The sequence below is a fragment of the Eulemur rufifrons genome, chromosome 2 (assembly GCF_041146395.1).
Source record: "Eulemur rufifrons isolate Redbay chromosome 2, OSU_ERuf_1, whole genome shotgun sequence".
Classification (NCBI taxonomy): domain Eukaryota; kingdom Metazoa; phylum Chordata; class Mammalia; order Primates; family Lemuridae; genus Eulemur; species Eulemur rufifrons.
In genome coordinates, this window is record NC_090984.1 from 87,117,439 (window position 1) to 87,134,033 (window position 16,595).

The 16,595-nt window shown below is 33.3% G+C and overlaps 1 protein-coding gene across 1 annotated transcript in view; it reads right to left on the bottom strand.

Moving 5' to 3' along the window:
* Nucleotides 1-6,999: 6,999 nt before the first annotated feature.
* EXOC5 (exocyst complex component 5) overlaps nt 7,000-16,595 on the bottom strand; it is a 58,469-nt gene continuing 48,873 nt past the window's right edge. The window contains exons 14-18 of the mRNA XM_069464976.1: nt 14,553-14,673; nt 13,252-13,338; nt 8,493-8,601; nt 8,090-8,305; nt 7,000-7,466 (exon numbers count right to left, since the gene is read on the bottom strand). Coding sequence (XP_069321077.1) covers nt 7,278-7,466; nt 8,090-8,305; nt 8,493-8,601; nt 13,252-13,338; nt 14,553-14,673 — 722 coding nt within the window. The 3' untranslated portion in view covers nt 7,000-7,277. The remainder of the gene's footprint in view (nt 7,467-8,089; nt 8,306-8,492; nt 8,602-13,251; nt 13,339-14,552; nt 14,674-16,595) is intronic.

Sequence of the window (16,595 nt, forward strand, 5' to 3'; positions counted from 1 at the left end):
TTAGAATTTAAAAATATTTACATGATTCCTGTAATGACCATTCTTATTCTCCCAGTTGGGTCCTACAGCCAAAACTTCAGTAGCTGAACGGTGTGAGGATGCCCTCCTCTTGAGTGGGGTAGGGGGAAATCCAGTATGGGGTACTGAAGCTCAAGTGGGGTGAAGGGAGTGTCACACAGAAGGGAGTGTGTGTGTGTGTGTGTATACATATAAAATGTTTATGTGTGTGTACACACATAAAGCTCCCTAGCACTATCCATTAGGAAGGAGTAGGGGCAGTGATATCTCAATCATAATAAACACATCTCATGTCCAAATCTTGGCTTCTGATTATCAATTTCACTAACAGGTGGAGGAATGGTTGATTCCAGAGCTGGGGCTAGGCAAGTACAAGATGAACTGGGAAAAATCCTGTTGTGCCCAGCAGTAAGAAAGTGCTTTAAAAATGGTGGGAACATGTCAAAAGAGCCAACTCGAAGAGGTTCCTATTGACTACACTTGGGACAATTTGAGATTTGGTAAAATAATAGATTATAATCCATTAAACAGAAAACCATGAATCTGACACTGATTAGGAGCAGGATCTAGATAACTTCAAAGTACCTCCCCACAGAATATTTACATTGGGAAAACTATTATAATAGCTTTGCAGTAGAGAAGCCTGATAGGCAGTACCTTAAGCAAGCGATCAAAATGAACGTCATCAGAAATGAGCAAAGAGAAATTGTACACCACCTGATAGGATGCAATGAGAACACAGAATCTGTAACACTGCCCAAAAAGTACAACTGGAATCTAATCATGAAGAAACAGAAATCTATATGTAAACATTTTACAAAATAACTTGCCTACAATCTACAAAAGTGCCAGGGTTCACAAAAGTCAAGGACAGACTGGGGAACTGTGTCAGAGTCAATGAGACTACAAACGCTACAACCTGAAGCAACACGTGATTTTGAACTGGATCCTAATAAGGCATTATTGGAACAATTGTTAAAACTTGAATGGGGGTCTGAGGATCAGACGGAAGTAATATGTCAATATTAACTTCCTAATTTTGATGTTGTATTGTGGTTATACAGAATTCTTTCTAGAAATACAAAAGTATTAGAGGGCGATACAGCACCATGACAGCAACTTACTCCTAAAGGCAAAAAAATTTATTTGTACAGTATTTACAATCCTTCTGTAAGTTTGAGATTTTAAAAATTTTTCTTTAAAAAAAGCATAATGCAGAAAACTAATCAATAGATTTTTTTACTTAACGAGTTGATAAAGGAATTCAATGTGATATATAACTCTAAAAAACATAATTTTATTGATGTTGAACTTTGTCCAATTCCTGTGTCCATTGTGCACATACATGTTTTTCAAAACTGTTTTGGTTTTGTATTATTAATTCCCCCATAAACTTTTCTCAGGACTTTCAGAATCTTGTTTAAACACAAACACACACTCACACACCCTATTAGGATAGTGAAATGTTCATAGATGCTGTGCAGTAAAGTTATGTGAATTCTTTTTTTGAAATCAAACAAAAATGTAGAGATTATTATAAAAATAACTTCTCCCCCTTGTGGTAAAAATTGAAAATACATTTCACTGGAGAATCCTAATAGAGAGGCACTTAGTATTATTCCTTATAAAGTATTTTTACATAATTCAGTGAATCCCCATGTTATCTTCTAAATGGTACATAGTATTTAAAAAATATATATACTTAAGAGGTAGCTTCACAGTGTTCTTTAGGTCAGCATTGTCCAGATTCTATTTGGATAACATTCTCTGCAGCAAAAATCTGCAAGTTTGATAGAAATGCCACAACAAAAGGCTAGAGTTCAAAGGAACCAAAGTTACTCACAGTATAAAGATTAAAATGATAGACAGGAAAAAAGGGATGGTCTCATTCAAAGGCACCTGCCAATTTAAGATTACAGGGGCATCAGGAAGGCTTCCCACCTCTCAAAACTTAATCTCAAAAATCTGAAAGTACACCACTGGAGATTAATTCCTTTGAGTTAGTTCTATTCAATCTTTACTTAGTTTATTAATATAAAGATATGCTGAAAGGGATAAGACATTTTCTTCACTTAAGATTCCCAATGGTGAAAACAAAGAAACTCACTTATCTGAGCTATAAATGAAACTTAACCCTCCACATTTCTTCCTATTAAGTCACCAGGCACTGATAATTCTATGTTTCACTGACCTTTCACTGATTATAAAGTAATTTAAGTGGTTTTTGAAAGTAAACTTAATTCCAGTTTCAGACTTTTAAATTAAAAGTGGCTCAGTTGGATACTGTCTCTTAAACACAGTAATATAAATATTAGTATCTTGGCTAAAATGAATTATTGACAATTTTAATACATGTTGCACAGTACATATTAATATAGAAAAATACATGTTATCAGCAGCATAATGTTGACCGTGTTCTAATCCATTCCACCTGCTCAAATATTAGTGCAAATAATTATATATTTGTAATGCATCACTGCTGTCTAGCACAAATCTATGCCTTCTGAATAAATGACTTTCCTCTGAAGCTGTTTGCTATTTGAAGTATGATGTGATATATTCTTATTTAAACTGGCTTTTTACAGTGAGGCAGACTACAACCTTCTAAAACCACTTAGAAAATGAGCAAGTATGTTTAATTACTTGTCTTTCCCCTCGAAGTGACATTTAATCACAAAAACTAAAGTTTACCGGCACCTATCAAATAATAGTGATAAAATATATCAGGCCTAGTTTAAAAATATGAATTTTGTTAAGCCCAAGGTTATCAGCCTAGCTGTTTCAATTAACCAATTAAAATCCCTATTCTCTAAGTATCAGGTCTCTCTCCAGTATACACTTCAAAGGTTGTTTCCGCCCTAAATTTGGAAAGAGAAATGATTGATCAGTGGTAGAAATAAAAGGTAAGAGTTATGGCAGTTTTTAAAACCCTTAACATGCAATTTTGATTACATAAAATGACTATTGCTAATATAGTAAATATTTTTTGCCCTATATTCACTACAGCATTAGCCATTTAAAAACTACCAATGCACTAAACGCTTAACAGAATTGGCAAGCTTATGACATTTTAAAACAATTTCCTTTTGAACTTAAAAATACTGATTTCCTCATCTTTCAAAGAAGAGTTGTCATTTACTCCTGTATTACAAAATATGGTACAAAATACCTGGACTCTTTCTATAGTGAAAATTATTAAGCAGAAAAAGTATGATTATATAAACTAATAATAAAAAGAACTCTGTGATGGATAGATTTCTATTTGGTATAATATAAACTTAATATACAATTAAAATTTCATGACTATACTTAATACAATTTTAAAAACCAAACTTTAAAAAAAGCATGACCACACATTGAACACATTAAAAAAAATATAATAGTAAATTATATTGACCCTGTATACCAACTTCATAATCTATTAGTAAATGCTACAGTGAGACCCAAACATTGGATGAAAAGAAAGATTAAGCAAAACTAACGAGCCTATCAAACTAAAGGACCTATTTAATGTTACATAACAAGAATAGTATATAGATGAAAGTAAATGAGAAAGATTTAGATTTCAATCTGAGCCTTTTATCAGCTGTAGACCTTGACTGGTCTACTTACCTTTTTGTGCCTTAGGTTTTTCATCTGTCAAATGGAAATAATAGTACCCAAATCCTAGGGTTGCTCTGGAATCAAATAATATATGCAAAGGACTTAGCACAGGGTGTGCGACTTAATTTTTAAAAATGCAGCTATAATTTATTATGCAGTAAATTTTTTAGATTGCTAACTGTTTTTACTTCATGTAGAACTATTTAGTCTAACAATATGGACTGGTCTTTTCTTCCAAAGTATATAATATATTACAGGATAGATCTTCTCAAGCAGAGAGAGGTAATATAGAAACTGAAAACAGTTAGACTAATTGGATGAAAGCACAGAATGCTTTGTATGTCAAATTCTCCATTAGAAATCAGGAGAATTCAGTATGCCTCTGGAAAACATGTCACACTTCTGAGAAATCAAGAAACAATATGTGGGTAATGTGCAGAATATTTTTGCATCAAAAGAATGTTAATCTCCCAGATGTGAGTTTTTGTAGTCACCAAAAACTATGTACTGAGTGAACTTGCTATCTCTCACAAAGAGTACAAGCATGCCTTAGCCACTACCCTACAAACACGACCAACTTAAGGGGTTTTGTGGCATTTTAGGAACCAAAGTCTCTTTAACCAGATACTTGTAAATATTTACCTGCATAAGTGAGAAAAAAGTATTTTCAGGAAGCAGTAAATTCTCCATTTGGAATCAATCTACTGGTTGATATTTAAATTATTTCACTGTGAACCAGAAGGCTGGTATTTAGAAAGTGAAATATTAAAAAAAAAAAAGCAAGCAAGCAAGAAAAAAAAAAAAAACAGTGAAATATTTAGAAGTGAAAGGGGAAATAGAATGGTCTAAAATATAACATAAATTAACCTACTTTAGCAGCTCTTTTTGAAAAAAGGAAGATCCTAAGGACTTGCAACTATGGCAATCCTCCAAATGAGACCAATAATTATCTTGGAATGGTTAGATAGATGGTCATCTGTCTAAGGATTCATCCAGCTGTTATTTAATAATTCTTCATAAGGGCTCTTCATCTGCTCTGGTTGACTGTCATTTTCAACATCATAATTTACAGAAGTAAACTACCTTCCTTAAGCCTGTGTTCTGTATTTCACATAATACACTCAAGTTTTAGAAAAACAATTTGTATTGTTTTACAGCATATATTCAACTTTGATACATTATCTAAATATTGCATGTTAGCTCATGTGGAACTGTGGAATACTGCAAAGATTCCCGTTATTTAAACGTTAGTTAAAGTTAATATATACAAAGTTCCATTATCTCTACCTAAAATTTTACCATTGTGCATATGAAAAACATTTTACTTATTGATCATCTCTTTCAAGTCATAAATTTTGGGTATAATTTTGTGATAGCTATAAATATGAAAATACTTTAAAAATCAGAATACAAAGAATGCACATTCCTTCACACAACACTTTTTTTTTTTCTTAGAGAAAGACCATCTGTTTAGGCTAAATTTCTTATCTTGGTTATACAGTCAAGTATTTTTCTGCTAAAAAAGGAAGTGAGAAGATCTATGCTATGAGAAATAAAAAACATCTTAAAATTTTAAATAAAAAAATCATTTATAAAATCCAGGATGGATGGTCTTAAAATGTAAAAAGAGTGAAATAAAAAAACAATTGCAGGGAATTTGTTTATTGAACATTGATAGTAACACTTCTAAATTATGTATTCATTTATGAGTTTTCTTTGTCACTGTCTTGTCAACGGACATAATGAAAACTATTGCACAGAACTCAAGCATGGAAATAATAATTAACAGAATATCTAAGCAACAAGTATATGCTTTACATTTTAAAAATTAACCCAAACAAAAAATTTGAAGAGCTTCTCTGATTGGAAGTCTTAAAATGTTATCTCATGTTTTATTTGAGATTATTATTTTTTTATTTTTTTTATTTTTTTTTACAAATTGACACTGTACAAAGAACTCAAATGGCCAGTAAAACTACTGCCTTAAAATTGTTGGCTTTAAGTAACAGAGGTATAATTTGAATTCACATCAGAGCTTTCTAAAATGGCAATAGTACAAGCATGACTTTCTCTAGTATCCAAAACCTGTTCTGGCTCTCCCTTGGCTAAAGAATAGAAAATCAGACAGCCTTCTAAAGCTGCCACAATGTCCTAAAATGCTTTGACAAAGTTGGCATTCTTCATTTCCCTTGCTTACCTTGATAACACTGGGCTAAACATAAAATGGAGTAAATTCGGTAAATAAAACAGTAGTTAGCTCTGGACCTAGAAGGTTTGGTAAAGTTGATTACCATTCAGAATAACGTTATCAGAAGAAAAGCAGTTTTCCAAAATTAAGCCAAAAAGCCTACATTAAAAGAAAAATGCCAAGAATGAACATTAAAGTTTATCTGTTTCTAGAAGACTATGAACCACACAATGGAAGCTGAAACACTACATATAATTTAGAATACATTCTTGCAGAGCAAGTTTATAGGGTTTATAGAATAATGGTCTTTCTAAATTTTCACTTGATGTTTAAAATTTTATAAGTGATTTATTATGTCACCAAATTAAGTTAAGCCAATTAGCTATATCCAAGTAGGAATAACTTCACAAATGCCTTGAAAAAGAATAACAGACCTACAGATACGAAAAGCAACCAGTCTTTGAAAAGCTTATCTCCAGACTTAGAATATACAATGATAGCTATCAATTCTCAATTCCTTTTAAAATAGAAGACTACCTGCATGTTCAGCCATCCCATCTTATTCAAGTTTAGCACGAAAAGAGAAATCTTAAAGGACTGCATTGTTGCCAACCACTGTCAATATTTCTCATATATATCTTTTAGACTATACCTCACTTTTTTTTACTTCCCTTATAATATTAAAATAATGAATAAATACGGTTCTTTAGTTAAGGTCTGCTACCTTATCTAAAAGTGAAATATAAAATAAGGTAGTTTTATTAATTCCTTGCTAGACTTGGCTTAAAATCTATTAACCAAATAAGAAATAGTAAACTTTAAGTCTCACCCAGAAAGCAGACATATTATGAACCACTCCTAATATCTACATAAAACATTTCACCATTTTAATTTAGTTTATGACATTTTTCTTGGAATTGTATCATTGTTATACCTCAGAAAAAATCCAATCAACCAACTGCAGAAGTTATGCTGTTATCTTTTGAAAGAGGCAAAAATTCTTCAGGAAAACTTAAAATAACTTGATTAACAATTACCAGTGCTAAAAAGGACATTAAGAATTGGTGAACAATAAACTTGGTTTTGCTGTATTTCACCTATTATTAATGCAAAACAGAAAGGTAAAATTTCCAAATGGAATATGTTAAAGAATAAGAACCAGAATACTGGTAATATTTCATTTGCCTTCCGATACCAACATTTTCCAGAATGAAAACAGTCACATGTAGTTTTACAGAATTTGAAATTTGTAAGTTCAAGAATGGAATTAAAATTCAACTTAGGGGGGAAAAGCAAAATATAGCTAGTGGTGTCCAAACATCAAATAAAACCTCAAAGGTAACTATGGCTGCTGTTTTCTTCCAGTCATTTTTTCCATAAAATGTTGGCTGTGTCATAAGAAGTCTCCTGTGCTTTCTATCAACCAAGGCCTGCTGAAGTACAACACATTCCCTTTGTAAATTCAACCTCAGCTGAAGTGTCGAGCAAGGCGGGCAGATCTATAGTCAGCACGAAGTTGTACGAAGGAGTGAAGTATGTTCTTGTCCAGATTAGCAAGTTGTTCTCCTGAGCAGACTTGCTTTAAATTGTCTGGGGCAACTACCAGAAGATTGCAAAGTGCATGCAGAGTATCAAAAAGATGTAATACCAATGGAATCTGAATTGAGAGAAGGAAAAAAATAACATTGAAACAAAATAATTTCCAGTTTTACAATAGTTTGTAACTTCTCACATACAGTCAGTCAGGACTTATTGGTACGGGAGGAGTTCTATATATTAGAAATTTTTTAAAGCACCTAAAGGGTTAAAACTCAAAGATTTCAGTAGTTACATAAACTCTATAATCTTTTAAAAAGGTTTTATATCAATTTCCTTCAATAGTAACAATCATTTTATACTTCGGTGGACCAGAACTAGTTATCATTAATATAGGACTTTTCTTAAATAATTTAAACCTTAGGAAAAAATGATTTCAGAGAGACATACATGAAGAAAGAGTATTATTTTTCCTAATGTGTGACATATACAGCACTAGCCATGGATATCAATAATGCCAGGACTGTGGAACTGAAAATAAAACATGAGGCAAAATGTGTTAATATTGAAAACATGATTGGAACAACACTTTTTCAGGTAAAGATGTGTTAGATCTCTCTCATACAATATCAACAAAAGTTACAAACTTTTCACTAGTTATTACATATAAGTAAATATAGATTTTTAACAGGCTGACTTATGTTCCTGAGCCTATTTACAAGTTTGATATTTATGTATACATACCTTGAAGTCTTTGGCACATTTTCTATATTCAGCTACATCACAAATTGCTAACATGCCACCCATACAACTGTAGGAATATTGTTGAAGATGCTCATAAATAAGTCGATGAAAACGTACTCCAAGTTCCATTAAAACTGTGTCTACATTCTTCCCATCCATGGAGTTTTTAATCTTCTCCACTTGTTTTCGTACATAAGCACAGACTTTTACACAGGCCTGTAAGAGTTTTTCTACACTTATTATGTAGAAATGTATATTAGCTTAGCTAAAGAGAAAATAGAGTTTCTCATTAATCTCTAAGTATAAAAAAAAACTTAGGGCGTAGTTAGATACACCAATGAAAATGTTAACAAAGTATTAACAAAACAGATATTCTTTTAGCAAACTGAATCATATTACTCACATTAGTATATTGAATTAAAACATTGTTTTCATCTTCTGGCTTAAAATCTGTTTTCTTTTGTTCTGCAGCCAAGATATGCTTCATTTGTCCAATCATACAATTTAATGTCCTAGAGAATTAAGAACACAATATATTTTATCCATTTAATTTATTATACATTTACTTTTATATTACTTGTGCTAAATTAAACTAAAATTATTTAATTTCATGACACTATAAAACTATTTTGCTATTGGTAAATTCTAAATTTTAGAAAAAGTCAGTCCTAGGTCTTAATATCAAAGAGCTCTTGATTTTATCATCTTCCTGCTCAAAACAGAGGGCAGATTCTTTGAACAATACTTTATTTAAGAAAATCTTAAAAATCTTAGAAGCCTGTTACTAATTCATTTCCTTAACAACTAAGGATCTTCAAAGGCAAAACAATACACAAGTTGAGTACCCCTTATCTGAAATACTTGGAATTAGAAATGTTTTGGATTTTTGGATTTTTCAGATTTTGGAATATTTGCATATACATAATGAGATATCTTGGGGATGGGACCCAAATCTAAATATAAAATTCATTTATATTTCATATATACCTTATACACAAAGCCTGAAGGTAATTTTATGCATTTTTCATAATTTTGTGCATGAAACGGAAGCATCAGAAAGCAAAGGTGTCACTATCTCAGCCACCCATGTGGACAATCTGTGGTTGTTTGGCATCACCATCATGCCTGACTCTGAATTTATATGATACCGGAGAACAATCATTTTTTTACATTTATTCACATGTAAATACTTAACAGTAAAAAATATGACATGCCATTAGTACAGTGAAAAAATAATGTGTTCAGTGTAACTAAGCACAGTGGCAACACCATAATACTTGTATTGGCTATTAAACAGCAGCAACAACAAATGGCAGGCTTTCAGTCTCCACCTATGATGCTGTATTTTGATTAAAAGGTTACTGTGCACTGTATTTTTTTTTTTTCTTTTTTTAGGTGAAAAGAAACATCCAAAGCAATTGAGGGACCAGGAAGTAGGTCCTCTAGGGATGAGGAGGCATTCTGCTGAATGGCTTTTTAAATGTTTCCTCCAGTCATCTGTCACATTAACAAGAGTTTTTATCTTAGAAGTCTCACTTTAATTTTTACAAACTGACATGATTCTTTGTTTTGGTATGAATGCATGCTGCCCTAATCCTTTACTAAGCCTATAGCACGTTTTCTTGTCCATGTCGTCCATAGGCACTTTTCTGGCAGTGCTGGCAACATCATCTTAATCATCGCTATTATCACACAGTCACCTTGATTCAGAACCATTTTGGCTATTTCATTATCAATCAATGAATGAATAACTGGACTCTCAATATTGATGTTAAACCTCTTCAATTTCCACTTTGTTCAGCTTACTGATGGACTCTGAAGGTATATTTTTTGCATATGTAAACAGGTCAGACATTTTTTCCTCACTTCACATACAGAAAGAATCCTTCGAAGTCATTGCTTTGTTCATCATCATCACTGAACATAGTCATAGGCCAGGCATGCACAACTATGTCTTTAGTCATTGTGTTCCAAGCGTTGGCAACAGCACATAAGGCATCCTTCATGCTAAATAAACTCCTTTTGAAAACCTTCCACACCCATACCTCTAATCACTGCTGCTAGCATGCTGCTGCTAGCATGCTGCACAAGAAAGTGTTTTTATAATTATTCTTCATTGATCTAAGAAGATCCTGGTCATGAAGCTGAATTAATGAAGCTACATTTGAGAAAAAGTACAAACATTACTTTTAATGAGAATTTCACCTGGAGGATGAGCAGAACTGCTGTCAAATGACAAATCTTGCAGTTGTCATCCAGTCCATCTTCCCTGCAGTAAAAGCAAGCCACTAGTACAAAATGTTTATGAAACCAATCAGAAAAAATGTTGCTGATAATGCATGCATTTTTGTTAGCATAATAATGGACTGGCAAGAAATTCACTCCTTGAAAATTGTGTGGATGCAAGATTTTGCCTAACACAGCAAGTTTACACTTATGCATGCCTGCTACATTAGTACATCCCAGTATAGTTATGCTGTCCTTGGCATCCTTAATTCCTAAGGGGCTGCCTCATCAGCTGTAGTCTGTCAGGGTCCTTCTGGAGCAATAATGCCAAAACAGTGATGTTTCATCAGCATTATAGACTTGTTCTGGCATCAGATTTTCATCAGTGATGACCTTGGCAAACTTGTCAATGAATTTCTCCACTGCTTCATGATCAACAGATGCTTTTTCACCACAAATATTTAAAATGCAACTAGCCTGTTGAATATCCACAGTTCCCTTCAATTTTCAGTCCATCCAGGATACATCTTTGTTTCATGATCAGCATACCATTAAATGGCATGTGTTCACTGCAATGCTGATGAATCCATTCTTTCGGTACATGATTCAGACCTTCATTTTTAGCCTTATGTAGTATTTTTCTATTTTTCATTAACTTCTGTTTATCACTTTCAGCACAGAACTTCAATAGTTTTTCCTTCTGTTTCTTTAGGTCATATATAGTGGTCATTCTAACACCATACTCTTCTGTAAGATGTTTCACACTTATGATACCATCCAGTTTCTCCAACAGCTTGACTGTGCTATAGAGAAACATAAGGGCTTCCTCTTTTTTGTTTCTTTCTTTTAGCTCTGTTGCCCAGGCAGGTGTACAGTGGTGTGGTCATAGTTCACTGCGGCCTCTAACTCATAGCCTAAAGTAATCCTCCTGCCTCAGCCTCCCAAGTAGCTGGGACTACAGGCACACGCCACCATGCCTGGCTAATTTTTTTTAATTTTTTGTAGAGACAGGGTCCTGCTATGTTGCCCAAGCTATGCTTGGCCTCAAGAAATCCTCCTGCCTCAGCCTCCCAAAAAACTAAAAGACTTACATACTGAAAACTATAAAACATTGCTGAAAGAAATTAAAGAAGACATAAATAAATGGAAACACATCCCATATTTGTAGATTGGAAGAATTAATATTGTTAACATGTCCATGGTACACAAAGTGATCTGCAGATTCAATGCATTCCCTATCAAAAGTCCAATAGCATTTTTCACAGAAATAGAAAAAACAAACCTGAAATTCAAGTGGAACCACAAAAGACCCTAAATAGCCAAAGTAATCTTGAGTAAGAACAACAAAAACAACAAAACATGTGGAAACATCATACTTATTGGTTTCAAAATATATTACAGGGCCATAGTAATTAAAACAGTATGGTACTGGCATAAAAGACAAACAGACCAATGAACAGAATTCAGAACCCAGAAATAAATCCATGCATTTATGGTCAACTCATCTTCAGCAAGGGTACCAAGGACACAATACAGGGAAAGGACAGTCTCTTCAATAAATGGAGCTGGGAAAACTGGACATATTCACACATAAAAATGCAATTTCACCCTTTCACAAAAAAATCAACTCAGATTAGAGATTTTAATATAAGACCTAGAACTGTAAAACTACTAGAAGAAAACATAGGAAAACATTTTTTTTCTTTCTTTTTTTTTTTTTGAGACAAAGTCTCATTCTATCACCCAGGCTAGAGTGTAGCTGTGTCATCATAGCTTACTGCAACCACAAACTCCTGGGCTCAGGTGATCCTTCTGCCTTGGTCTCTCAAGTAGCTGGGACTACAGGCATGTACCACTATGCCAGCTAATTTTTTCATACTTTTGTAGAGATGAAGTCTCACTATGTTGCTTAGGCTGGTCTCCAACTGCTGGCCTCAAGAGATCCTCTGGCCTCAGCCTCCCAAAGTGCTAGGATTACAGGCGTCAGCTACCATGCCCAGCAAAAAAATGCTTCTTGACATTGGTGTTGGCAAAGATTTTTTTGGATATGACCCCAAAAGCACAAGCAATAAAAGCAAAACTATACAAAAGTGAGATTGTATCAAACTAGAGAGTTTCTGCACAGTAATGAAAACAACCAATAAAGTGAAGAGACAATCTATGGAATAGGAGAAAATATTTGCAAACCATACATCCCACAGGGGGTTAATATCCAAAACATATAAGGAACTCAAGCAATTCAATAGCAAAAAAACAGATAACCCAATTTTAAAAAGGGCAAAGGACCTGCATAGATGTTTCTGAAAGGATGACATATTATACAAATGGCCAACAGGTATATGAAAAGGTGTTCAACAGCACTAGTCATCAGGGAAATGAAATAGCACTTCACACCTATTAGGATGGCTATTTTCAAAAAAGGCAAGAGATAACAAGTGTTGGTGAGAATGTGAAGAAAAGAGAGTACTTGTACACTGTTGGTAGGAATGTAAATTGGTACAGTCATTATGGAAAACAGTAGAGATTCCTGAAAAAATTAAAAATATAACTACTATATGATCCAGAACCCCACTTCTGGATATATAGACATATCTGGTTTTACTGTGTTTTTGCTTTATTGTGCTTTGTAGATATCGTGTTTTTTATAAATTGAAGGTCTGTGGCAACCGACCTTCACTGTAAATCAATGATTAAGCTTAGTGAGGAAAGCACGTCAAAAGCTGAGATAGTCTGAAATAAAAAAACTCTCAGGATCCAACAAAAATAACATTCTAATAAGGATGAAGGCAATATGCAAAATTAAAATCAAAAAATCAAATCAAAATGGTGGAATTAAGATAGATTTCTTTTCTTTAAAAATCATTTTCACGCTGCTATGATATAGTGTTTTTCCAATTTAGGAATTGTAAGAGAAAAAAATAAAACCAGCAACTTGCCTATCAATGCCAGTATCCAATTTCATCTCCATTTGTTCAATTATTTCTTTTTTCTTCTGAAGGCATTCAGATAACTTCGGAGAAGAGCTATTATATATTTAAAGGGGGAAAAAAATCACATTAGTAGCCTTATAATTTCTAAAACTTTTCACATGCATATTACATTATGTACCTTTATAAATACATACACACACATATTATTTTAATTTGTTCACAAATCCAAGGAGCACATAAGAAGGAATTATTCAGCATTCACTATGCCTAATGTATTATAATAGTCACACTAGAAACAATTAACCAATTAAAAGGGAAGAAAGAGGACAATTTAAATTTGTTACTGTGATCCTTGAAGAGACATTTCCTAAGAATGTGATTTTGAAATTTTGGAATTATTTGGTTTGCTTTATAAATAAGTATCTAGTATGGTAATAAGAAAAGTCATAGGGTATCACTAGAGCATTAAGAACACGGTAAATCATACTATTACAATTTGGAGGCTAACAGCCAATCCAGTTGTATTTAGCTTTCTTAAGTTTAAAAAACTTGACAATCACATTTGTCTTCTGAATGCTACCAAAAATGTCAAAAATATCAAGGAATGTGTAATCCTAAGAATTGTGTGAATTCTCTGCTATGTGGCCTAACAGTTCTTTAAAAATAAATTCCCTTCCAAAGAATCATAAGTGATCTCTGAGACTGTTTCTGGACTAGTCTTGGCATATCGATATTTGTAACAAAATGCCAAAAATTTTATATGAATATTTTTCCTCTTTAATAATAGTGCTTAAAAGACAATTTTGCAAAGCATGTTCACATATACACTATCTTATTTCTCAAATGCTTTAAAAAGTTCACATAAATTGATACAAAGATATAAGCTGAACCTTACTTAATGCTTCACCAAAATCTGTCCTATTGATCTCATAAATTTTTTTGTAAGTCTTTATATTACAACAACTGAATACAAGTGGACTGTGTCTGTTGGATTTTTTGAAGGATGTCAAATTCCACTAAGCTGGAGGTCTTCTTTCCATCAGATTTCAGTTCTAGGTTTATGACACATTAACTCTTTTCAAATATACCAAAATTAGTAACATAGTAGAAAAAGAAAACAGGAGAGCAGGGATGAAGCAAAGGACTTTTACATTTTATTTCATAAGGACTTTTATGTTTTATTTCATATCATCTATCCTGTTAGACATTTTTATGAACATGTCCTACTTTTAAAATTTAATAAACATATATGTAGAATATTTTAATATTCATTAAAATGTCAATGAAAATCAGAAAATTTGACTAACCTTATTAGTGGCATAAGGTGATCATTAAACTGCTTGTCAAAAAGATGAAAAATAGTATTGGCCTGTTGCACAACATCCAAAAAATAGAGATTTGCATTCCTAGAATCTGAAGAAGGAATTCCTAAAATTGGAAAACATATATATGTTAGAATTACCCTTGAAGAAATTCATCTTGGCTGTAGAAAAAAAGAATGTGGTTCTATATACACATAAATAAAAGTAACTTCTGTTTTAACAAATCAGCAATGATTTTTATGGACAGAAGAGGAAATATATAAACAAGCTTAAGCTTATTATTAATAACACTCACCCTAAGTTATTTTGGTGCTTAAATTTTCACCATCTACTTAGCCTTCATGATTTGCTCAAATAAATCAAAAAACAGATCAACAAATCATCTTGGGCTCTACCTTCTTCCCTTTCCCAACTCTCTGGTGCCCAAGGATTCACATGAGACAGGAATACAGTTCAACATTTTTCTTATAACCAGGCCTCTCATCTCTGATAATACTTAAAATAATTTTCTTTCCTCCCCCCCCCCCCCAGAGATGGAGCCCCACTCTGCTGCCCAGGCGTGTGGTGGCGTGATCATAGCTCACTGCAGCCTGGAACTCCTGGGCTCAAGTGATTCTCCTGCCTCAACCTCCCGAGTAGCTAGGATTACAGGCTCGCACCACTGTGCTAATTTTTTTTTATTTTTTGTAGAGACAATTTCTTGCTATATTGCCCAGACTGGTCTTGAACTTCTAGCCTCAAGTAATACTCCTGCCTCTGCCTCTCAAAGTGAAAATAATTTTCTTATTGGTCTTCCTTGTATTTTATCCTATACACCACTGTCACAGCAATGTGCCTAAACTTACACATTTCATTCACCACTACTAGTGCTCTCCATTATTTCCTCAAAAATTCTCAAAATCTCCTTACCCTCTACAGAACAAATTCCTGATTTTCAGTATGGTAATCAAGACACTCCACATTCTGACCCCAAAATGTCAGGTGAAATCTCTGGATTTCAGTTTCCTTTTTTTTGTAAAGAATAACAGAAGACCTCTAAGGTCTCCTTTAGCTCTAGATGTTTATGTTTCTAGCAAAAATTAAAAGATGTAAGAGACTAAGAAAAATATTGATAGCTAATGAGAAAACACAGGCTTAACATCTAGAGTCCTTTATAGCCGAGGTCCCCAACCCCACTGGTCCGCAGCCTATTAGGGACTGAGCCACAGAGCTCCATGTCCCCCCTCTTCCCATACCTGCAACCCCCACCCCCCCCAACCCCAGCCACCCCGTGTGAAAAACTGTCTTCCCTGAAACTTAGGAAGGGGGAGAGGGTGATGAGCGGCCAGGAAGTGTTTTTATAGCTGCTGCTCCCCACTGCTCACATCACCACCAGCCCCACCCCAGTCCATGGAAAAATTGTCTTCCATGAGACCTGTCCCTGGTGCCAAAAAGGTTGGGGACCACTGTTAGGATGATGATTTTTTTTCAAAGTCTTAAACATGCAAAACAAAGGTAATTTTTTTTCCCACAAAAGACAAAATTACCAATTGATAAGAAAATTAAAGTTACAAGAGAAAAGAATTTATACATGTAAAAAATACTAACCTTTGCTATTAATGAAAAACATGAAAATTAAGGCAATATTGATATATGTTTTTAACCACTAAACTATTAAAGTTTTTGTGGAATACTCAATGATTACAGAAAAACTAGTACACACATACAGGCCAGCAGCAGCATAAACTGGTGGAGAAAGAAAACTTTTAGGAAAATAGTTTATATTGAAATGAAAAAATAAAAAAATTATATATCAACAATTTTAAATTTTATATATAAAAATCTATCTCACACTTTCACTCTGGGATTTTATCCAAAGAAAATTAATCAAAATAAGAAAAATAATTTTAAGCTCTACAATATTCAATGCAGCATTATTTATATTACCAAAAAATTAAAAAGATGTAAGATGTCTAATAACAGAGTGTACTAACTTTATATGTGCATGACAGAATTTTATAAAATCATTAGAAATAACAGCAGTGAATA